At 39.8% G+C, this 25790-nt stretch overlaps 1 protein-coding gene and 1 pseudogene across 4 annotated transcripts in view; one reads left to right on the top strand and one right to left on the bottom strand.

Annotated features, from left to right (window-relative positions):
- Positions 1–25790, top strand: part of SH3BGRL2 (SH3 domain binding glutamate rich protein like 2) — a 165881-nt gene that overhangs the window by 95901 nt on the left and 44190 nt on the right. For 3 of the 4 annotated variants that reach the window (XM_039467917.2, XM_039467919.2, XM_074398031.1), the window contains one exon: positions 4438–4594. In XM_039467917.2, coding sequence (XP_039323851.1) covers positions 4438–4594 — 157 coding nt within the window. Of the gene's footprint in view, positions 1–4437; positions 4595–4824; positions 5190–25790 lie in introns of those variants that run through there. The other variant, XM_003923266.4, reaches the window with a different exon arrangement.
- LOC101036366 (NADH dehydrogenase [ubiquinone] 1 alpha subcomplex subunit 5-like) lies at positions 11087–11910 on the bottom strand (annotated as a pseudogene).

The raw sequence follows: 25790 nt of genomic DNA, 5'->3' as shown, positions 1-25790 counted from the left end.
GATTATGAAACATCAGCTCATGGGAGGGAGCCATGGAAGGCTTGGATTCATGAACCACTGAGGCTGGAAGCAACATAGCTGTCAGCCTCCTTTTAGTGTCTCAGCTTCTCACTACTTAGTGACTCCACTCCCCCGGGCCACAGACTGGCTTCCTCTATTTACTAATTTCAATCCCCTCATTGCCTCAACATGCTTAAAGCCTGTCATCCCAACCCTATCTCAGCCTCATACCATCCCTCTTTATTCTATTGCTAACTGCCTTAGTCTTTAAATTTTCTAACTATAAATTCCTAAAAGAGGAATTTGAAGGACCGGCATGTATTTTCAAACCTGGTCACATATGTTGTAAATTACTTTCAAGCTGCAATAGGTCATACTGTGGGAAGCACACAAATGTGGTCCAAATATTCTAAATATCTGTGACCAGGTAGCCTGAGAGTTTCCTTTAGAAGGGCTGTGGGTTGACAGGCACTATACAGCATAACTTTAAAAATATCCCAAGGGTAATTATCATTAGAATATTGATGGATAGCCATTATTTATACTCATTTTATAGACAAGAAACTTGAGGCTATGGAGGTGATGAAATTTGACCAAGAAAAGTATCTATTTTCAATATAATCTTTCTTGACTTGCAGGCTAACATTCGTAGATAGTGTCTACATATTGAAAGTTAAAATTCTTCTCTTGGTTTCTGTGACAGTACACTCTTTCAGTTTTGTATTATTCTGATTGCTCCTCTGCTATTTTTAATTCCTTGTTCTTCTTCCAATTTTTTTTTTTTTTTTTTTTTTGAGATGGCGTTTTGCTCTTGTTACCCAGGCTGGAGTGCAATGGCGTGATCTCGGCTCACCGCAACCTCTGCCTCCGGGGTTCAGGCAATTCTCCTGCCTCAGCCTCCTGAGTAGCTGGGATTACAGGCACGTGCCACCATGCCCAGCTAATTCTTTGTATTTTTAGTGGAGACGGGGTTTCACCATGTTGACCAGGATGGTCTCGATCTCTTGACCTTGTGATCCACCTGCCTCGGCCTCCCAAAGTGCTGGGATTACAGGCTTGAGCCACCGCGCCCGGCCCAATTTTTAAATGTAGGAGATCTCCAAGGGACTCTTCATGGCTCCTTCTTGTCTCTTTCTGTATCTTCTTAGGAAAAATAATAGGCTTCTGTAGATTTAGATACATTCAGACATCATGATTTCTTAACCTGGGGTTCTTGGATCTCCCCTCACCCGCTGCCTAAAGGGACTTGATAGAATTCTGGGGGTTCATGGACTTGAAGGAGAAAAAAATCACATCTTTATCTTTTCACTAAACTCTAACAGAAATTTACCAATTCCTTCAATTATGAATGTAGTTAATAAGCCACTGTAATAGCAGCAACACTGACTTTGTCACTGATAGAAATCACAGGCATTTTCATATTTTCCAATTATTGCAAGTATCTCAAAATTTTATCTTTTCCCATTACGACTTCAAAATCACGATGGCCATTTATTTGATCCAGCACTTGATCCTGATATTTAATATATTAATAAAGAAGCATACTTATTACCATAACAGAATTTTAATATTTTGATAATTGTTTTGCAATATAGTTTCCTTTGTAATCTTATACCAAATTTTACATATTTAGAACTTTTTTTTGAGAATGCGCCATAGATTTCATCAGACTACAAAGGGTCCTTGGTACTCCTCTTACTTCCACACAAAAAAATGGTCAAGAACCCCTACTTTGAAACATTCTAGCTATATGGTCTATCAGGACTTGTAAAGGGGATAAAGTCCTAGGCAACACAGGAGCCACTTCCTTCAAGCCTAATGACCTGCTCAATTTTCTGAGTCTTACCTTTCAGTTTCGGCTACCCGTTTTATCTGTAGGCCTTATTTGTCAGATTGGCATCCAATATTCCCTGTGGTCTGATAACCTGGTGCTGATCTGGGACCTCTGCCTTGTATCTCAGATTGCATTTTGCTCTCAGTTACTCTTCCACTTTGTTTACTAACTCTGGGTCTCAACTCTATACTGGCTTTGCTGTTTTCCTGGATTGCTAACACATTTTCTCCTGCATATAAGGTCTAAAGTTGAACTTTTTCTTCATTCAGGGTAGAAAAAATAGAGGATTCTTCTTGAAGTATAGTTCTGAGTATATCCTTTTATTCCACAGAATGCATTTGTACACACAATGCTTATGAACTTCTCAGGGCACTTTTGGTTCCATGAAACAAAACCCATTTCATGTCAGTTAAGCAAGATGAGGACCTTATAGATACAGAGATATTACACAGCCCTCAAGAGCAGGGATATAGGAACAGGTTTAACAGGATCAGAGATTGTCAAACTTTTTCTGTAAAGGCCAGATGTAAATGTATTAGGCTTTGTGGGCCATAGGACCTCTGTCAGTCTACCATAGACAATATCAAGAGGAATGTGTTTCAGTAAAACTTTATTTACAAAACAGGCAGCCACGTGCATTTGACATGCAGGTCACAGTTTGAGGAACCTTAGATTATTGTTAGGACTCCTTCTAAATCTCAGAGCTATTATATCCAACTCTTTGTTACAATTTTCTATTGTTCTCTTCCTACTGACTAGCTTCTTCAGCTTTTCTGATTCTCATATTGGAAGCTCTGAGCTTCTATGTCACAAATTCAAGCTCTCTTGTTTTCCCAGTCCCAATTCTGAATCTTTAGGGTAGAAATGTTGCCTGGTCTTGCTTGGCTCATGTGCTCACTCCTAGATCAATAAGCTGTGGTCAGGCGTTTAGGTCCTCCTGTATGTACAGGGCTTTAGGGACCCTTACAACCTCTAGGATAAGATGCCAGAAAATCCCAAGGAGCTGAACAGATAAATCACTGAAAGTCCTTTGTTAGCATTCATTGAAACCTACTTTTTCATCATTGTTCTCTACTAGTCCCTTCATATTTCTTTCTGAAGCAAAACCAACTCCTTGCTGTTCTCACACACTGTGAATATTCTCACCCTGCATCCTCCCTATCTGCAGACAGAAATTCTACTCATCTTTAAAGTACCTTCTATAATGGCTACCTTTTTCCTTTACATCCGTACAACACTGTATTGGTACAGTGTGTCTTGTTCTGTCACTATTTCTGTATTTGTCTTTTTTTTTCCTGGACAGTAGGTGCTTTGCTGACTGAGAAAATGACTTGTTCAACTTTTTATCCACTCTTGTACCTTTCAGAGTAGGCTCTGGGTTCCAATTAGTTAAATTTAACTATATCTTCATAGCTGAATAGTTCCAAACTGAAGAAAATGCTGACTTTTATAAAGATTTGCTTTTTTTTGAGACAGAGCCTTGCCCTGTTGCCCAGGCTGCTGGAGTGCAGTGGGGTGATCTCGACTCACTGCAACCTCTGTCTCCCAGGTTCAAGTGATTCTCCTGCCTCAGCCTCCTGAGTAGCTGAGATTGCAGGCACACGCTACCATGCCTTGCTAATTTTTTGTATCTTTAGTAGAGACGAGGTTTCACCATGTTGGCCAGGCTGTTCTGAAACTCCTGACCTCAGGTGATTCATTTGCTTCGGCCTCTCAAAGTGCTGTAATTGCAGGCATGAGCCACTGTGCCTGGCCTAAAGACTTGCATTTATATAGGAAATATGGTATCTACTTTTAAGAAAATTATTTTCTATTTTATAAACATTCATTTCCACATTTATGGTAGCAAAATTAAAGTACATTTGCTGAGAGATACTAAAGACAGCAAAATTTCTATTTAAAATTTTAAACACGAATAAGAAAGTCCCATTAGGATTGTCTCGTCTGTTATTGAAGGAAATTTTAAAAGATTCCTACTACAGACATGGCTTAAGATAAGTAAAAGGAAAGATTATAAACTTGAAATATTCATAATTGTGAATTTAGAGCACTAATTTCATAACTTAGTGCTGTAAAAAGTACTTCACAATGATTGCTCTTTGTGCAAGAAATTTATCAAGGAGCCAGAGACCTCATCATCTAATTTCTTACTTTTACTTAATTAACATTGTTCCCAGATCTCTGCTAAGCTCCTGTGCTGAAAGGAAAAAAGTAAATACAGTACAGCAGGGAAAACTGGTTCCTTTCAACAAACTGTGAGAGAGGCTTGAGCTTTTGTCAACCAGAAAGCATTTGCTAAAAAACTATTCCTAAACATTAGCAACTATATAAAAGCTTTTTATTTAATAGCATCCTCCTGGGAAACTGCACTGGAATGTGCAGCGGTTCTGAAAAAGGCACAGATTTGGCCGAAGTATAAATATTAGGTGCACAGAGGCGAAGCCATTGTGTAGGGTAGGGGTGGGGCAGGTGGGGTCCTGATTTCCAGTGTTGATAGAAGGATTCCAATTTCTTTTGGAATTTATTTTTTCCTACTACAATTACAGTTTTGCTAAGAAAAATAAAATATCGGCTGTGCTCCCATCTCGGTTTCTAATTTTCAGTGTCTACAGACAAGAGACCTCTCATTTACCCAAAAGAATCACCTTTCTGCAATCTCCAGAGCTGCTGGAAAAACAAGCGAGCCCAAGGCCACCGCCCGCACCTCCCGAGCACGCGGCTCGCCGATCCCGCCTGCTTCAGGTCGCTAGGGCTTGCCAGGTAAGCCAGCAGCAACTGAGGCGGTGTGTGACCGCTGCGTGATCGTGCCAGTTGGCATTTCTGGGTGTGGATGCTCCAAACCAGTAAACCACAATACAGATCCCAAGCTTGGACTTTGAACCAAGCCCTTTTGCCTAGTTTGCTTTTTCTTCGTCAAGCCAGGATTCTTGCCAACTCAGCTCACAGCTTCTCCCCGGCCCGCGGCTCCCCTTCAGCCACCTGAGCGTGTTCGGGATCGAAGCGCAGTCAGGAGGGGGCTGGCGGAGCTCAGTCCACCAGCATCTCCAGGGAGAGACGCAAACTACAACTCCCATCACGCCCCGCAGCCGGCTCCCTCCCTCCTCTCTCTCCTTCCCCTTCAGCCTGCGGCCGGGCGGCGCTGGGCTTTTATCTGCACACCCGGCGAGAGGGAGCCTGCCGGATCCCAGCGAACTTCCCCGACGGCAGCGCTTTACCCGGCGGCGGCGGCGGCTCAGAGCCGGGTTCATCTCTGTGTCCGCGCCAGCCCGGAGCAGGGGGACAAGGGTTGTGTTCTGGGCGCACTGAGAGGATGGTCATCCGCGTGTTCATCGCCTCCTCCTCAGGCTTCGTGGCGGTGAGCGCGGTGGGGGCGGGCAGGGGTTGGGGGCGCGGGTTCTGCGGGAGGCGCGTGGCGCTCGTCACTGCGCGTCCTGGAGCTCGGCGCGTCTGCCTGCGGGAGCCCGCGCGCGGCAGGTGATCCATCACACTCCGACAACAATGAAAAGGGCGGGGAGGAAAGGTGGATGGGGGACCCCGGCCTCACCCAAATGCCCACCCTGCGTGTCCTGAGAGGCAAACAACGCGGCCTGAAAATGGAGTCCGAGGGAAGCCCCCAGCTCCTGTTGTGTGGCTTGGAAATTTGGGGAACGGGTTGTTCAAGAGCTTCGGGGTGCCCCTTCCCCTCATTTACTTCTTCCGTATTTGGGACCTTCAGGCTGGTTAGGTTTTGCACGGGTACCTTTTCGGCTCCTTTGGTTTGTTAACCTAGGTCCTGAATGAAACAAGTTTAAGTGGGAATTGCTCTTCGTCCTCCCTTCCCCGCCAGCAAGTGCATTTCTTCAGTTTTATACCTGCGCAAAGAGAATAGTAAACCAGGTTTGTCCTGTTGTGCCAGGGTGTTTTGCTTTCACTGTCATTTTTTTTTTCTTAGGGTTCCATAAATATTTTTACATCTTTATGTAAATGTGTGTGTATGCACACCTTTTTTTTTCCATCTGTAATGCTGTGGTAAATTTTATCCTGGGGATGGATGAATTGTGATTTTAAAATTTAATTATTTTTAGTTACTCTCTTTGGTGGATGTTCTTGAATTAAAAAAAAAAAAAAAAAGGAAGGAAAGTTAAATAGGTAGAGACGTCAGACTTTAAGGAAAAATTCGGTAGTGTATTTGACAGCCCACTAAGGCACATAGCACATGGGTTTTACAAGATTATTGAGACCTCCTTTCCTTAATCAAGAGTGGAACTATAGATTTAGGAGCCTCCTTGGTGACATATATAATCAAGTAACATCAAAAAGTGCATTGTAGATTGCTTAAAGTTTGGTCTGGCCAATTGCCTGCCCAGTAGCTTAGTCATATTGTCTCAAAATTTATTAAGTGGGTGGAATGGAGGATAGAATAAAATACTGTTTGAAACTGTTTGTAAACCACTGAAGTTTTTTATTTAAAAAGAAACCAACATGATCATACCCCCATTTGCACTAGAAACAATAGATGGGAAATCCCAACTTATCCTTATGTGCGGGCGTGTTGGGGTCTTCAGACTTCCGACAGTTTCTGGCGTTTCTAGCTATTTGGGTTGCTTAGTCATCCCTGCCTTTTATAGATTTCCCCTATGAAGCTACACTTGATGTGTTTGCAAACTGGCACTGTTTCAAGGGTAGATGTATTCAAATACACTCCTTACTAAGAGTGCTACAAAGCTCTTGGTTTCACCACCGACTTGCATGGTTCAATAATTTTCCCTGTAGCATTATATTAATTATGGAAGGGATGATTTTTATCATCCCTTCTGTTACGAGATAAAGCCTAGACTACATTGAGCAAGTCAAAGTCGAGGTAATGACTTGCCTTATTCTATTAGTTCATAGTATATTGAGATACTTTGGGAACTCCATGTCCTTGTGTTTTCAGTGCCATTAGCAAATATTTATTGCCTTCCTGCTGTGTGCTTTTTTAACTTTTAAATGTAATGTTTTGTGTTTTGCACATGGAGCTAAAATTAAGAGACTTAAGTTTTCGTGTGGGCCCTGAAGTTTTAGTGTGTAAGCGTGGGTAAGGTGCCTCATATCTACCTGAGTTTCTCTTCTGTAAAATGAAGGATTTTTATGAATAACTCAGAATTGCACTCTAGCTTTAAAGTGTTTTGACTTTGCCAGGTGAGTAAATGTGGATGAATTCTTGTAACAGCTTCTTTTGCTTGAACAATATATTTATCTGTTAGTCTCAAAGTGAATTTCTTTCCTTGGGCATTTTACTGTGAAGGCTCAGATCCTCCAATGCGTACCTCATAGCCTGTGTTCTGACATGGTTTCATTTGAGCTAGAAGACAAGCGCAGTTACCACATGCTTACAAACCGTAAACACTAATTACCTATGTTAATGTTGATGCTGTTTGAAGACCCAGTCTTTTCAGGTTTTAGAAAATCCTTGTTTGTTCAGTCTCCTCAGTTGTATCTTTTATCAATACACAGTTACTCATTAAGTCTTCCCAATTGTAGTTTTATCTGTCATATCAGTACAGGGTTTATCTGTAATATCCATACTTTTAGTGATGTTAAGGGTATGTTCATATGCAAGAATAATTATTTCTAAGAACTAATGAGGATGTTTAGATCAATTCTTGGGCCGGCGAGGCTAATCAGGCCAGTAGCATTAAGCTGTATTAAGCTTTGGTGGCATAGCCATGATATGTTCCCTCCAGCAGTGTTGGGTTGACTGTTAGTAGTGTTTCATTTGGTACCCAACTGTGACCAGCAGGTGCATGGGAGAACAAATAATTTGATTCTCAGGTCAGTTTGGTTTTAGCTGGTTTATTAAACCCCAAGGAAGAAATGTGACCAGAATTAGACTTAGCTAAGTAAGTCCCAGGGATTTCCAAAAAGATGCTCCACTTCAATCATTAATAGATTTAAACAATCTATTTGGAGAAAATCATCCTATCTTCTTCCGATCCCCCAGGCTCTCTAGCTTCAACAGCTGGAATAGCTAACACCAAAAGATATTCCTCTTTTGTCTTTCCTGGCTCCAGGTGGAGTCAGCTTTTACTAGGAAACAAAAGCAATGCCACATTATTATGCTACAATTACCTGAAAATCTGATTACTTACTCAACTGACCAGGTTGCTGTTTATTCACATTGTATTGTAGGGACATTGTTTTTCTCAGTTCTAAGAAAATAGTATATTCATATAAATGTCATTTTACAATTTAATTTCTTCTGGAAGTATTCCTGAAAAGGAAATTCTTAGTAACTTTGTCTAGGAAATATGTTAATATGACTTTTTACTTTAAAAACATTGAAATCTGTCAATTATTTCATTTACTCAATCAGTCAATTATTTCATTTATTTATTCAACAAGTATTTTCTAAGAGTCTTCTGTTTTCCCAGCTCTGTCCTTGGTCTTCTGGGAAGCCAGAGAATAGAGGGTGTGATCTGTGTCTCCAAGGAATTTACAGATGGGACATAAGTTAGGAAAGGTAGTAGAGTATAACCTAAGGACACATGCGTCTTGCAGGAACATTCTTATCAGAGATCGAAATAATGTAGGAGGCAGTGAGATGCAACGCAGGATGTCAGATAAAGAAGAAATGTGTCAGAAATCATAAAATATGCATGTGGGAGCCTTAGGTGGTTGGCAGGGAGAGGAATTGAGTTAGATTTGGAGCCTGGGAGAAAGTTCTTGAGCTCACCTTGCTCAAGCTGGAAAGGGGGAGCTTTGGGTTGGACAGGATAGACTCCTGAAAGGACTGAAAGAAGCCCATGATGACAAACTCCGTAGTGCTTAGCATCTCATGGATGTCTTCAGTTTCTGCAGCTTGTCTGCTGCCTAGAGCCTTTTGTTTCTCAGGGAACATGGAGCTGCCTGGCAGTGGGGGAGCCCTGGTTGTGTGATTTCAGAAGAATCTTTACCTTCCTACTTGCCTTGACTAACATTTATCAAAAAGTGAATAAAATCGTTTACTCCTCATTAAAAGTTCCTGGGCTCTGTTAGAGTTCGAGGGAAACCTAAATATATCTCTAGTGAAGCCCAACTACCTAATTTTATAAAAAAGGAAATTTAGGTGTAGAGATTAAGTGGCTTTCCTGGAGGCCATTTATGTCCAGTCAGTGCAGAGCTGAGATTTCATAGGAAATCAGATTCCTGATGCCTGAATGCATTCATTCATGCATTGAATGATTCATGTACTCATCAGACAATCACTGAAAACTTACTTACCCAGCCTCTATATTAGGTGATGTTAGGTGCTAGGTATATGTGGTGGTCAGAACAGACGTGGACTCTGCCCTTATGTCATAAATCAGTGCTGTCTGTCTTCATTCAGTTTGGAGACTTGGAATGCACACTGTTTAATCAAGGAGAGTGAAGGACTGATGCGGGCTTGGGAGATGTTTCCATGGGGCAGTGTGAAATGAGCTAGACGTCAGTATATCCCAGGATGTTGGATAGCCACCATCACACTAGGAGCGAAAAAATGCAAAGGAATTGGAAGCAAAGTTGGAAAACATAGAACTTTAAAGTGAGGGTGGGCATGGAAGGGGAACACATGGAAACTATGCTCAGAGTTGTCTTGCTGTTTACAACTGTAAAAAGTGTATACCTCCCTCTTTGGGTGATTTATAACTATTTTATACATACAATTACCAGGTAAGATGTTACATCCCCATGAATGTATTCAGTGAGACTTCCCTGTATAAAGGCACCTCAGAAAAGAGTTCTAAGGCAATTAAAGTCAGGATGTGATCATGTAGAATGGACTGGGTGTTTATATCTAAATTACTCCAGTAACAGATGGAGCTAATGAGAGTATACCTGGGCATTTTAGGATCTTTAGTTCACTGGATCCTCACTGACACATGGCAGGGTAATTATTAATATTTATTCCCATTTTCCAGATGAAGAGACTGAAGTGAACTGAGCTTATTGAGATCATATGATCATACTCAGTAGGTGGAGGGACCCTTAATCAAACCCTGGTGGGCAAGTGGCTTTAGAGATGCTAGAGCAGAAGTTCTCCCTGTGGGTTCTGTAGCATCCTGGGGGAATGAGAGTATCAGGGGTACTTGACATCCTGCAGTGTGTGGGACAGCTCTACACGGAGAACTGCCCCATCCAAAATGCCAGTGGTACTTACTGAAAAGAAACAGGGCTGAAGGACATTGGGAGAGGAGGTTGTGGAGTGAGATTAGGGAAGAGTTGGGAGCATACACATGATAAGAAGCAGGAGTAAGCTGGGGGCCCAAGGAGAGGATGTGGTTGTGATGGAAGGTAAGGGTGAGAAAGTTTGTATATTAGTTCTCTAGGGCAGTCATTAACACAATACCAAAAACTGGGGTGCTTAAATAACAGAAATTTGTCTCAACATTCTGGAAGCTGGAAGCCTGAGATCAGGGAGTTGGTGGGATTGCTTCCTTCTGAGGGCTGTGAGGGAGAGTCTTTTCCATGTCTTTCTCCTAGTTTCTGGTGGTTTGCTGGCGATCTTTGGCATTCCTTGGCTTGTAGATGTATTACCCTCATCTCTGCCTTCACATTCATATGGTATTCTTCCTTTGTGCATCTATCTTTGTGCCCAAATATTCTGTTTTTATAAGGACACAGTCATACTGAGTAGAGCCTACCCTAATGATGTAATCTTAACTTGATTATCTGCAAGCATCCTATTTCCAAATAAGGTCCCATTCATAGGTACTGGGGGTTAGGACTTCAATATCTTTTGGGGGAGACACAACTAAACCCATAGTAGCATGCATCATGAGGGTTGAAAGAAAAAGACTAATTGTTGGCGTTTTTCTCATTTAATTGAAATGACTGAGCCACATTTCTTGACACTTAAAGGTAGCAGCGGATATTGAAGTATATGGAACTCTAGTCTATGTATGAGGTCTTTTGCTAGAAAATGGGATTTATTAATATTCCAAGTGAAGATCTAATCCCAGTTTTTCTGGTACATTTTAGTATTTCCCAAATTTGATGTGCTTTTAATCCATTCTACATTAACATTTAAACTTAGAAATATAATGAAGGGTATGGACTCCTTTATGAAATTAGGAGCTGTTTACCCATTTGTATTTGGACACTTTAAATAAGGATTTCAATCTGTTTGAAGAAACTAAATGTTTTTTAGCCAAGATAAAATAATTTTTTTTTAATAACTATATATTTAAATTTTACTTTACACCTGTAAGATCACAGTTAAGGAGGTTAACCAGAATTTCAAATTTTATTACCAGTCATTTGTGCTATTTTATCACACTTGAAAATATCACTCTTATTTTTTACCTTAAACAGTGATCTATAAATTGTTTAGACCATAATAATTAAGGACCTTTTCTTTTCTTCTTCAGGATAATTTTTAAAAATGAATGATATATTGAACATACTACTAAAGAAACTTTACTTTTTGATTATGGCCTCTACATTGAAGATCTGTAGGAATTTTTCTGATTAATTCTCAAATCTTTCCATGACGTCTCTGTTCATAGAAATATCATCTTTGAAATAATTTGTGTGACTACTTTACAAATCAAAAATGGATTCACATGACCAAATTATCCTAATCACTAATTTAACAGATTCCTAGATATTTTCTATATCAGTTTTCTTGATTATGTCAATAATATAAACACACTCTTAATAGAACAGAATATTTAATTACATCAGTTTCCCATCGACCCACCAAAATCGCTTAACAATTATATTGGCCATTTCCACTGATCTGCAGGAGGCTCTTCCACTAATGGCTCCCATGTTTTCCACTGCACCATTTTTCTTGCCAGACTTAGTTCACGTTCAGCCTGAAGAATCACCTCTTCTAACTGACCACCTTGAAGTTGGTCTTCTAATTTTTGAACATCCGGTTCCGCTTTAACCATAGCCAGCTTCTCATTTATAATCTGTTCTGTATATTTTCTATATGCTGCATTTTTAGGGATATCCTCAAGAACATCAAGAATCTTTGTGTACAATATTTTTTAGCCTCTCGTGTGGAGTATTGCTCACAGCCAATCCCACAACGCCAGTGGTCTTCTTCAGCACACCCGCCATGATAGCGCCGACGAGTCGATGATGCACAGCCCTCTCAAAATAATTTATTCAAAAATCAAAATGTGTCCAGGTGTGGTGGCTCATGCCTATAATCCTAGCACTTTGGGAGGCTGAGGAGGGCGGATCACGAGGTCAGGAGTTTGAGATGGGCTTGGCCAACATAGTGAAACCCTGTCCCTACTAAAAATACGAAAAATTAGGCGGGCATGGTGGCAGGTGCCTGTAATTCCAGCTACTTGGGAGGCAGAGGCGGGAGAATCGCTTAAACTCTGAAGCTGGAGATTGCAGTGAGCTGCGATCACACCATTGCACTCCAGGCTGGGCAACAAGAGTGAAACTCCATCTCAAAAAAAAAAAAAGAAAAGAAAAAAGAAAAAGAAAAGAAAATCAAACTGTATTTAGAAAGAGATTGTTAAGAATTATATCTTTGAGGGCAGAGAGATTGGTGGGTGGTGTTTTATTTCCCTGAAATTCTCATTGATCCAGTTATTTAAAGAAAAACATATATGATAACATTTAAAAATTATATGCTATTAGAAGGAAACATTATGATAAGGTTTAGATTCTGGAATGACACTTAAAATTCTGCAAATATTCTTTTACTCATTGTAAGTAGCATACAAACTTTTTATCAAGAAAATAGAAGAATTAGAAGTTTTTTTAGTTGACACATAATTATGCATATTTATGGGGTATCTAGTGATTTTTTTATATGTAATGTATAGTGGTCAAATCAGGATAATTGGCTCATCAGTCCCCTCAAATATTATTTTTTTGTGTTGGGAACATTCAAAATCTTTCCTAGCTATCTGGAAATATCTTACAATGCTTTAGAATGCTAGAACTTACTTCTCCTATCTAGTTGAAAATGTTTATTTATCTTTCTGTCCCTGGCTTATTTCCCTTAATGTACTGTCCTTGGGTGCATTAATGTTGCTATAAGTGACAGGATTTTATTCATTTTATGGCTGAATATTCCATTGTCTCTTTGTACCATATTATCTATTTGTCTGTTCAACACTTAGATTGATTCCATGCCTTAGCTATTGTGAATAGTGCTGTAGTAAATATGGGAGTGCAGATACCTTTTTGAAATACTGATTCCCTTTCCTTTGGATAAATTCCCATTAGTGGGATTGGTGGACCAAATGGTAGTTCCATTTGTAGTTTTTTGAGAAACTTCCATACTGTTCACTATAAATGCTGTACTAATATACTGCTTCCCACCAGCAGTACATGAGTTCCCCTTTCTCTGCAACCTCACCAACATTTGTTATTTTTTGTCTTTTTGATAATGGTGTTTCTGACTGGGGTGAGATGAAATCTCATTATGGTTTTGATTTGCATTTTCCTGATGATTACTGATGTTAAGAATGTTTTCATCTATTTGTTGGCCATTTGTATGTCTTCTTTTGAGAGCTGTCTGTTTAGATCACTTGCCCAGTTTCAATTGGATTATTTATTTTGTTGCTGTTGTTTGGGTTCCTTGTATATTCTGAATATTAATCCCCTGTTGACACATAGTGTGCACCTTTTCTCCCATTCTGTAGGTTGTCTTTTCACTTCATTGATTGTTGAGGAAACGAAATTTTGACATATATTTATAATACGAAGAACAAGGTGGTTTGCATATTGCAGAAAGAGTCATGTAAGATGGTGTGAGTCTTGTTTTTTTTCTGTTTTTAAATTTTTTAAATCAAAAATTAAAAAGGAAAAGAACTATTGGTGAAAAACTAAGCAGAGAGCAGGAAGCAGTATGAGATATTAAGTAAACAATATTTCTTCCTTAGTTATTTTTCATCTTTGATTTGTAAAAAGTTCTTAAATGAATTTTTTTCTATCAAATTAGAAATGGGTGACAGAATAGAAAAAAAAATCCAGATTCATAGTGAATATTTCTATTTTCTAAAGTAGAAATTAGCATGACTTACTAATGATTATATATGAAAGTTTGAAATACTTTGTTTTGGGCCAGGTGCAGTGGCTAACGCCTGTAATCTTTGTGCTTTGGGAGGCTGAGGCAGGCAGATCTCTTGAACTCAGGAGCTCAAGACCAGCCTGGGCAACATGGCAAGACCCCAACTCCACAAAAAATATAAAAATTAGCAGGGCATGGTGACATGTGCCTGTAGTCCCAGTTACTTGGGGGGCTGAGGCAGCCAGGAGCGCTTGAACCTCGGGAGGTCAAGTCTGCAGTGAGATTGGCCACCGCACTCCAGCCTGAGTGACAAAGTGCGACCCCGTTTCAAACAAACAAACAAACAAACAATACCGCAAAAACTATCAACACCAATAATGAAAATATTTTATTTTGGTGGCGCGTGCCTGTAATCCCAGCTACTCGGAAGGCTGAGGCAGGAGAATTGCCTGAACCCAGGAGGCGGAGGTTGCGGTGAGCCGAGATCGCGCCATTGCACTCCAGCCTGGGTAACAAGAGCGAAACTCCGTCTCAAAAAAAAAAAAAGAAAATATTTTATTTTGAAATGCATATTTTAAAAATGAGGTCTAGAAATTATTATTTCGTCTGCGAAACATCAGTTTTTAAAAAAATCATCCTCCAGGCTCTAAAGTCAGGAGATCCTTTTAGCCTTCAGGAGTTTTTTTTTTTTTTTTCCAGCAGGAATTGCTTTAAATGGGTATTATTTTAGCTGCAGAATTAGTTAGAAATTTACATTCCTATTTAAGCCACATTCCCGTATTCATTTTTTTCTGTGATTAATTTTATTTTATACTGTTTATCCATGATGGGGAAAAAAGATGTTAGTCTTAAAAATTTAGTGAAATTTTTTTTTAATTCCACGAAATGGCAAATTCTTGTCAACTTTTGTGGGGACTGTTCTACTTCAGTTTATATGTAGTTGTCGTTCGAGGGTCCTCCTTCTAGTTTTAGCTTAAGAACAACAGGTCAGTGAGCCTTTCTGTTTAGTGCTTATTAGACAGTGATGAGTGTGTGCCATTGCTTAGTTTTTGGGAGGGCAATGGGGTGGCTGGGAGGAGTAGGGCAGGAGGGGAGGAGCTGGAGATTGGAAGCCTGTGCCTGCTAGAAACTGCACAGCCCAATTGAAGGCAGTGCAGTTTCTCTTCTATCTCCCTCTCTTAATAGGCTTATCTGAATTTAGCGTCAGCACTGGCTAGTTTCTCAGGAACTAGACTGTGGTGATTTAAAGGGTTACTATTGTTATCTCTTTTATATTTGATTTTTTTTTTCCTAACTCTAAAAAAGAAATAAAGCTCGGAAAAGCGCTTAATTGAATGTTTCCCTTCCGGCTCATGAGAGCTTTGCGATGGGATGGAAAGCTGAACTCAGGTGCCAGCATGCAGGCAAATAGGGCCCCGCCTGCCTACAGACTTAGGCACTTTTAGGCTGACACAGCCTCTGGGACAATTTGGGAACAATTTTGTTAGTCACCTTTGTTGCTATTGACAGCTTATTCCCAAGGGCATCTCACTCTTTTGAGCTGGCTCAGTATTTGCCAGAACTCCAAGGATTTGTTTCCTGGAGCTGACCCCTGAAGTGGAAGGGCAGAGTAAGGTGTCCAGAAGGGTGTGTCTGTTTTTTTGTGGGGTCTTGGTGGGCCCTCTGGCAGCATTGCTTCTCAGCTTCTGAAGCAGACAGGGAAGGTTGGGTGCGACTGAGGGTAGGGGGTTCTAACTACTTCAGGATGTGTTTTCCATTTTCTAGTGGGTCATGGCCCAAATCTGAAATGGATTTTTGTCATCTTCAGTCTTTGAGAGTGGAGGAGTGAGAGTAAGACACACAATTAGGTGACTTGATTGACTGGTCAGTTCAGTGGTATTTGGTAAATGCAAATATAGTTTAAGTCAGCAGCTGTTGCTACATACTAGTCTAATATTAAAAACGAAACAGGGCCGGGCGCGGTGGCTCAAGCCTGTAATCCCAGCACTTTGGAAGGCCGAGGCGGGTGGATCACGAGGTCGAGAGATCGAGACCATCCTGGTCAACATGGTGAAACCCCGTCTCTACTAAAAATATAAAAAATTAGCTGGGCATGGTGGCGCGTGCCTATAATCCCAGCTACTCAGGAGGCTGAGGCAGGAGAATGGCCTGAGCCCAGGAGGCGGAGGTTGCGGTGAGCCGAGATCGTGCCATTGCACTCCAGCCTGGGTAACAAGAGTGAAACTCCGTCTCAAAAAAAAAAAAAAAAAATCCAAACCAACTAGAAGCATAGCTTTTGAGTTAGCTTGTTTTCCTTCTGCATGTTGCACAAGGTATGGGAGTGTGGTCTTCTTCATTCACAACATTCCCATGTGTATTAAAGCTCAGTGGTTCTCTCTCTTGCTCTGTGTGTGTGTGTGTGTGTGTGTGTGTGGTTTGTTTTAAATCACAGTCTCTGCTTATCTATCACTGGTTTTCTTTTAATAATTATGTTCATTGGTGCAGTTTCTTCGAATGGAAATTGGCCACCTTTATAAGCCTGGGCCCTCAGTTGATGGGAGTTTAGATTTCACTGTTCTTTTATGATAAACAAACTACTTACTAAGAAAAATAAATATTTGGGTTGAGTATGCACTGGTTTCTTTAATTCTGGAGTCAGTTTACATTCAACCCATGCACCTACCTCTGTCTTGGCTATGGAAATCTATCATTAGAGAGCAAGCAGTATTATGGTTAAGGCAGGGGTGAAGTCCAAATCTTAGCTCTGCCACTAATGAAAGGCATGACTTTAGACAAGTAGCCTCAGCCTCTTCATTTGTAAAAATGGGATAGGAATGGTATCCTATGCATGGAAAAACTCTTAAGAGCTTTCAATGAATGAATGATTTTACCTTAGGCATTTAGCCAAGTGGCATGACGTAGTGAGAACTCAGTGCATGTTAGCTATTTTTCCTATATCATTATCTTCAGTAGTAGTAGTAACAACAGTATAATGGTAAAAAAAATATCATGATGACCTTGAACTGTGTAAGCTCTTTTTTTTTTTTTTTTTTTTTTTTGAGACGGAGTTTCGCTCTTGTTACCCAGGCTGGAATGCAATGACCCGATCTCGGCTCACTGCAACCTCCGCCTCCTGGGTTCAGGCAATTCTCCTGCCTTAGCCTGCTGAGTAGCTGGAATTACAGGCACGCGCCACCATGCCCAACTAATTTTTTTATTTTTAGTAGAGACGGGATTTCACCCTGTTGACCAGGATGGTCTTGATCTCTTGACCTTGTGATCCACCCGCCTCGGCCTCCCAAAGTGCTGGGATTACAGGCTTGAGCCACCGCGCCCGGCTTTGTGTAAGCTCTTTAACAATCCAAAAATTATGTACAGTACATACTACTTACTGAGCTGAGAGTGCATACAGATAAAATTTTAGGAGCAATTTTAGTAAATTTAAGTGTAAAGCATTTTCTACTTAAACTTATAAGAACATTTTAATTTTCACAGGCCATTCCCCAAATATACTATTCAGTTAGAGTTCTGTCATGTTTAGATGTTTTATACGTACATGGCATATTGTACACGAGTCATTCAGATGATATTTTCACTGCCTAACTGGTACTTACTACTATGTACTTGGTCATTATTCTTTGTTATACATAATACAGTCAGCCCTTAGTACTGTGGGTTTCATATCTGTGGATTCACCCACCTTTAGATCAAAAATACTGAGGAAAAAAAGTGGACAGTTGCATCTCTACTGAACATGTACAGACCTTTTCTGGTCTTTGTTCCCTAAATAATATAGTATTACAACTATTTATATAGCATTTACATTGTATTAGATATTATAAATCTACGGATGATTTAAATTATACGGGAAGTTTTACATAGGTTATATGCAAATACTAAACAACTTGATAAAAAAGGACTTGAGCATCCGAGGATTTTAGTATCTAAGAGACACCAAATATACTGTGCATGTCTTTTTCAGAGCCCTGGCTTGATTTAAGGATTGCTAAATGGCATATAGATTTCATCCCAAATGACAGCTCTGACTGACGGATAGTGGCTGCCTGGAGAATCAGGAGAGAGCTTTTGCAGCCTTGACTGGGATCAGCAGGAAAACAGTGTGATTGATTGTTGATTCCTCCTCTGGCACCAGAGGGAGGATCAGGGCTTATGCCACATATTTGCCATCCCTGCCTTAGACTTCATGTATTTAGGCTCTGCCTTTCAGTTTCTTGTAACTGATAAAGAATATGTTGAATCTGTGAGTATATATGAAACACCAAGTTGAACTGATGGATATCCTCTGTAAACATGTCTGTTACCCCAAATTTGGTGAGGGTCAGGGGGTGGTAGAGGGCCAGGATTTCTGTGTTTAATGAAGATGAATGGTATTTTCCAGGATCTTGACTGTGAATTCGAACACTGAATTAAAATTTTTTTTTTTTTCTTTTTTAAAGATGGGGTTTCTCCATGATGGCCAGGCTGGTCTTGAACTCCTGACCTCAAGTGATCCACCCACCTTGGCTTCCCAAAGTGCTAGGATTACAGGTGTGAGCCATCATGCCTGGCCCGAATACTGAATTTTTAATGCCTGTGAAACATAAGTTGGGCACTTTCAGATTTGGCAAATGGGCAGGTGGATGATGGTAAAAGCAGAAAGGGGGCTTTGTAGAAAAATATGGGAGACAGGAGAAGGAAAAAGACACTTAGAAGAGATGTGCTGAGCCTTGGAACACTGAAAGAGCAGGTGAACAATTACTAGTTACCCGTGTCCAGCAATGTGGTACAATTTTTACTTTATGTTATTTCATCCTTACAATCGCCCTATAAACTATGATTTCTTTTTTCTTTTTCTTTTTTCTTTTTTTTTTTGAGACGGAGTTTCGCTCTTGTTACCCAGGCTGGAGTGCAATGGCGCGGTCTTGGCTCACCGCAACCTCTACCTCCTGGGTTCAGGCAAGTCTCCTGCCTCAGCCTCCTGAGTAGCTGGGATTACAGGCATGCACCACCATGCCCAGCTAATTTTTTGTATTTTTAGAAGAGACGGGGTTTCACTATGTTGACCGGGATAGTCTCGATCTCTTGACCTCGAGATCCACCCACCTCGGCCTCCCAAAGTGCTGGGATTACAGGCTTGAGCCACCGCGCCCGGCCTAAACTATGATTTCTTATACTCATTTTACAGATGAGAGTGTTGAGGCACAGGGTGATTAAGTAGCATGTCCAGGATTATTAAGCTCAGTGGTAAAATCTAGATTCAAACCCTTTTCTTCTGATCTTGTGCCTGGTAGTCTTTACATTGCCCTGCATTGCCCACCAGAAGAGCCGCTGACCAGAGACTGGTGAGAACCTGGGTTGTGCTATTTATTGCAGCAAGTGAATAACAGTGTTTGAACTCAAGCTAACAGTGTTTGAGCCCAGGCTATAATAGAGGGGATGGTGCAGGACTCTTAAGGAGTGGTTCCAGGGGACCCCACTCAGCTGCTGAGCTGATAATTGTAGGCACGATGTCCTTAGAGCATGTGAAAGCAATGGCTTTGTTTCTTCATAGACTGATGAAAGCTAAAAGGAGTATGATTTAAAATTGAAAGGTAATATTTCATAATAATTACAATGAGTACCATTCACATGTGCAGGCAATACTAGGGGGCTGTGTTTGTTATTTGTATTCGTTAAAGTAACTCGGTATAGTAGCCGTTCATATGTACTGTGACCCCTCTCAGAAGAGTAAGAAATACAAACTTTAAACAGCTTGCCTTGTCATAGAACCCAGAAGGTTCAGATAGTCAGATCTGTAACATCTTCTTCCTATAGGCCATGTCCCAGAGGAAGACTTTAGAGGTTAAAGGAAATGAGGATAGGCTGTGCTCCGAAGAGACTGTTTAATGTTTTGTTGGATGCCCTGAAACTAAATGTATGATTTCCTTCAAATATGGTTCTCTTGTTGTGTGTGATATAGTTGAATAAAACTGACTCAATGTGTTGAACTGGAGGGGGCAGGTCTGGATGGGTGGGAAATAGGTAATGTGGGGAAAGAAAGGTTGACCAGGATGGCTGTAAGCCAGAGATGGTCATAGGCAGAGAAATGTAATATATTGGGGCCTTTTGGGCAACAGATCCATGGGGACAAATGGTTGAGGTGGAGGTGTGTGCCCTCATCTTTCACATCTTGAACCCTAGATTCCTAGGAGAAATATTCTCCATGGGCTGATTATTCCCTGTTTTATGCTCTGCACAAGTGTTCTTGTGACTGGAAAGAGTTTATCAATGTATTGCAGCCTGCTGTGGGAATTCAGTGCAAGAGAGGGAGTAGAAAGTGGGAGGTCAGAGTTGGGCTGTTGGTGGAAGGGAGGGAATTGAGGGTCTGGAAGAGTGTAGACAGCCTCCATCTGTAAAGGGAAAGATGCAGTCAACACACACAGGTAGAGAGGAGGCCTGCAGGAGTGGTCAGTGAAGCTGCTGTTTACACACTTCATCCGTCTAGCTTAATTACTCCAAGATCATTGTGCTTTGTTTATTGTCAACCATCTCTTTAATATTAGATTCTTTATATGTGAGTTATTGAGAGAGCCTCATATGCTTTGTAGATAGAAGAAATTTGTGTGATACAAAGGTGGTTATAAATAGAAAAAATGTAGACTCTAGGGGCAGAAAGACCTGGGTTTGAATTATGGATCTGATACTCTAATGGGCAAGGTGGCTGACTGAGCATGTCTTTTTACTTCTCTGGATCTCATAAAATCTACTTGTAAAGTTGTTGAAGCTTAATGAAGTGGCAGCCATTATTATTATTGAGTGTCATTTAAATTTAAGTTGGCAATAATTCTCTAACTTTTTTTGTGATTTTTTTTCAACTTTAAATGAGCTATAAAGATTTAATTAAGGAAAAAAATGTTCAAATAATCGGATAATAGATCCTGAGTTAGATGAAACATAGCCTTAGGAACACCCTAAACTGTCATTGTTTATTAAGGTTAGTGTAGGCTGGCAGTCACAATCTGGTTGCAAATGTGAAACACCCTCTTTTGAGTTAACACACCGTTTTAAATGCTTTTGAGCAATATTTTAAATACTGGGAGCTATCTTTCTTATACACAAACATCACCTGGATTTCCTGTTCTTAAGACATCTGAAGATTACTTGATCCTGGCGTCTCACTCCATCGTGGCATCCTGGCATCTTGGCGTGGATCCACCAGAACTGAGTAATGATGGCCTCTTGTCTTGGGGCCTGCATCTTTAGTGTCTACACAGCCCCCCATTATTCTCACCATTTCCTAACTCTGAGCCATTTGTTACTGAGCTTGTATATTCTTTTTTTTGAATAATAGAAAGTTTTTCTTGGCATCTATGTCTTTCAAAACTGCAAAACCGTAAGATTATATCGAGAAGGTTATATATATATATATATATACGTTTCATGAAGAAAGAGAACCAGCAAAAGTTTTTTTTTGTGTGTGAAAGGAAGGAAATACTAGTTTTAAATGTTTATTAGTTGTTTGCTGGCTTCATTCTTTTACGTTATTAACTATATGACTTCTGTCGGCATTTGAGTATTTGACTCTTTATGGAGGTTGATTACTGTAGGGTTAAAAGTACCTATTTGCTATGTGTTTGGTGCTAGCCTGGTGTCAGTTTGTATTCACTCTGTAATCTCAAAACTGTACTCTGAGGTTATTAACTCTAAGGTAGAACTGCCTTGAAAAGCTTGAAAATAGTTGATCATACCCTAAACCAGGGTTTGTCATCAGAGGCATTATTGACATTTTGGACTGGACAGCTTGTTGTTGCAGGGAGTTGTCTTGTAGATACAGAGCAATTTGCCTGGTTTCTACCCACTGGGTGCTGTAGCACCCTTCCTCCTGTTGCGACAACCAAAAATGTCTCCAGACATTCTCAAATGTCTCCTTAGGGGAGAAATTGCCCCTGGTTGTGAACCACCACTCTAATCTATAGTATCAGAGAAGAAATGGTCTCAATCTAAGAGGACTCAGATTACTTTAAAACTGGAAGGAATTGAAGAGATCATTTAATTCAGCTTCCTCTTCTGATAAGGTACAAGCTATTAAATGACTAATTGAAGTCTACATTGTTTCCAAGCTCAGGACCCATTGTCCTCATACTTCTAGAGCAGTGTATTGTGGAGCTAGAATACAGTACTGAAAGTTGGGAGACTTGGGAGTCTGGTTCTGGCGGTGCCCTTTAATCAGCTTTATTTATGTCTTTGGACAAGAAACTTGGCTTCTCTGGGCTTCAGGTTTTTTGATGTGTTGTTATTGTTGTTTCCTAATTGAGATATAATTCACATACCATAAAATTAAAAATTGTATGTCTCAGTGGTTTTTTTTTAATGTTCACTATGTTGTGTAATAATCTAATTCCAGAATATTATATCACTCCTATTCATTCATGCCTATTAGTAGTCACTCCCCATTCTCACCTCCCTCTAGCTTCTGACAAGCACTAATCTGCTTTCTGACTCAGTGGATTTGCCTCTTCTGGACATTTCATGTAAGTAGAATCATAAATGAAACCTTTGATGTCTGGCATCTTTCACTAGGCATAATGTTTTTAAGGTTCATTCATGTTGTAGAATGTATTAGCACTTCATTTCTTTTTATGACTGAATAATATTCTATGCTATGAGTATACCAGAGTTTGTTTATCCATTTATCAGTTGATGAATACTTGGGTTGTTTCAACTTTTTGGCTATTATGAATAAGGCCGCTCTGAACATTTCTGTATAAGTTTTTGTATGAACATATGTTTTCAGTTTTCCTGGGTATAAATGTAGGAGTGGAACTGGTGGTTTGTATGATAATTTTATATTTTGTGTTTTTGAGGAACTGCCAAACTGTTTTCCAAAGTGGCTGTTTCATTTTACATTCCCACTAGCGGTGTATAAGAGTTCCAGTTTCTCTGCATCCTCTCCTACATTTGTGATTATTTGTCTTTTTCATTATAGCACTTTTAGGGAATGCAGTGGTATCTCAGTGTGGTTTTGATTTGCATCTTCCTAATGACTAATAATGTTGATGTTGTTTTTTTAAGAAGTATTTGTGAGTCGTTGTGATTATTTTTTTTTTAAAGATCTCTTCTAGCTCTGAAATTCACATTTTTCTTTTATACCTTGGATAAACCATATGAATAACAGAATTGAGTTTTTAGGGAATATGTATTTTGGAAATTAACTGGGTTCATCAACACCCATATATTTATGAATATCTTCTGTTGTCCAGTGTTCAGCCATTTTCAGGATGCAGGGTGAGTATATGGCATGATCCTTCCCCTCAAACAGCTCTTAATCTTGGGGCACAAAGATGAACATGGAAAATTGGGACAACACAGGCTCATATGGAATATAATCCTAAATTTACTCATCCTGTTGGTAAGTCAGGAAGGCAGGTATATCTACTTGGATGAGGGCAAAGAAAGTCATCAGAGCTAGATAGAAAAATAGCATATCTTGAGTTGGGAAGATGGCTGTTTTTAAGATTCTAAACAGTTTTACTCATTTAAAAGATGCCATCGGAAAGTTAAAAGACTTAAATATTTTGTATTTATTGTGAATTGGAACAGATGTCACTTTCCCTGTTCTTTTTTGTCAAAGAAATGAATTTGATTTGTATAGCCACTCTGCCCTTTATTTTAGACTTGATGACCCCTTTTTTCGATTTGTATGTATTTCCCATAGTGTGAGAGCAAGACAAGTGGCTACCCTGTAGTTAATTCCACAGCAATGTTTTAATAGTAAGCTTGGTTCTAAGAGATAATTAACACTAATGAAATGATTAATAATTCTCACGTCTGTAATCCAAGCACTTTGGAGACCAAGGTGGGCGATCACCTGAGGTCGGGAATTCAAGACCAGCCTGACCAACATGGTGAAACCTTGTCTTTAAAAATTAAATAAATAAATAAATAAATAAATAAATGATTAATAATTCACCTTTGAGTTCTTTTTCCATTAAAGGGAAAATAATTATCCTGTTAACAAGATTAAATCTTGTGTGTTAGGTTCAGAAACCTAGAAAAACTTCACTGACCTTTCAGAGCTTACAGATTCAAGGCCTAACTTTTTAGCCTGGCATTTTGGGCCCTATGTAATCTGATTCTGACCTACCTTTGCAGCATTTTCTCTCTATTCTTTTGACTACTATATATATATAGCAGCGCACCAGACTTCCATATATATATATACACACCAGGCTTCTTTTTTCTTTTTCTCTCAACTTTCTATCCCTTTCTCATGCTATTTCCTTTGCCTTATTGTGCTCACTTTGCATTGCATCTGATAAGATTGCCTCATTTCTTCAAAGCCAGTGGCATTGCTATTCCTGATGAAGGTTATTCTCTCCCCTCTCTTCCATCTTTGCCCTCCAAACTGAGAGACTTTTTGTTCCACTTCCCTCCAAGCTGTAGTTTGTGGAATGCTTTCTCCTGTCCTTAATACAGTCGAGGTTCTTCGAGTTCTTAGTTCTTCAGGGTCAGGGACCTGATTTATTTATCTTTTCATTCCCCCACATTTCCTTTTAGAGCACTTGACACATAGTATGCTGTTTATTGAATGCAAAAGAAGTACCATTTCTGTATTTTCCACATCAGAATAAAGCTAATCAAGAGTAAATGACCATGCCAAAGAGAAACAGAAATAGAGTGTAGTTAGAAGTTTGCTCTGGAAAACATAAAGGCTGTACGGGACACGATTTATTTCACTGCTTCTTAAATAAGTGGCAGGAAGAATCTATGTTATTGAAGATAATTTTATTGTAGAATTCTATTTAGATATCAGGATTCTAGAATCATGTGAAATGGAGCAGGAGACCTGGAAGGAAGCAGAAAAGCCACTGAGAGGTGATTGGCTCTTCATTCTACATTCTGCATGGCAGAGGGCCACCCTGTAGGACCACCTCACCCGGAGGACTGTTAATGAAGCAGGCAGAAGTCATCAAAGCCCAAGTGAAGGAAGTAACAATGGGAAGCTCTGAGAAGTGACAGCTCCCTTCTTTAGGCAGAATTGGAGAATTCCAGAAGCATAGTTTTAGACTGTGTTTGGCATAAAGTAAAACAGCAGACTTTTATATTTGAATGGACTCTGGGAATGTCAGCACACCACATCAAAATACCAAAATGGATCATCATGAGGATTTTTAGCCTAGAACAGATTAAATCAGATTTGGCATATTTTGTTTTGATGTCTCTGCTTTACACTGCAGAAACATATGTGGTATATTTTAGAAAGATTTCTACATAGAAGTAGTTTAAAATAAAATATAATGGTAAATTTGTGTTTGGAAGGGTGAGCTTCAAGTATACAGAAAACCTCAATATCCAATTCCAGGAGAAAGTAGGTTATTTCCTCCTAACTCTGGCCCCCACATTTGCAACTCCTTTTTTGCCATTCATCATCCCTTCTTTCTACCTTTTGTTATAATACTTACAGACTTTCTTTTCCCATTATCCTAGGAGCTGTTCTTTTTGTGTTTCTTCTTTTTATGTTTCCAGTGCTGTGCTTCTGTACTTTGCCTACACACAGGTGTAGCTTTTTAGCCCTCCTCATGCACTTTCCCCTTTGATGGTCTTGGCTCTGTAGGCATGCCTCTGTTAATGCCAATTTCAAATTGAAGTTACTTGCAAGCAAGCTCTGTCTCTTCCCATTAGACTTTGTAGTGCATCAAATGAGAGGCTTTGTTTTGTCACCTGTGTTTCTCTGGTTCCTCAGGAGGTGTGTAGAACATTGAAAGTTCTGGTAAACACCTGAGTGAACCTCTTGACCTTTTAAAAGGGTTTTGGTTTGTTATTTTTAATGCTAGTTCTTATGTACACTCTCACTGTCTCTCTCTCTCTCTCTCTCTCTCTCTCTATCACACACACACACACACACACACACACACACAGAATTACCCTAATGCTCCTTTGTTAATTTCTTCACTTTTTTTTCTGGAGTCAAGATGGAATGGAGAATTATATGGCTCAAGATATAGAGAAGTCTGAGGTGGAGAGACCAGAATT

Source organism: Saimiri boliviensis, chromosome 4 (genome assembly GCF_048565385.1).
Source record: "Saimiri boliviensis isolate mSaiBol1 chromosome 4, mSaiBol1.pri, whole genome shotgun sequence".
NCBI classification, from domain to species: Eukaryota; Metazoa; Chordata; class Mammalia; order Primates; family Cebidae; genus Saimiri; species Saimiri boliviensis.
This window is presented reverse-complemented; position numbering and strand designations above follow the sequence as displayed.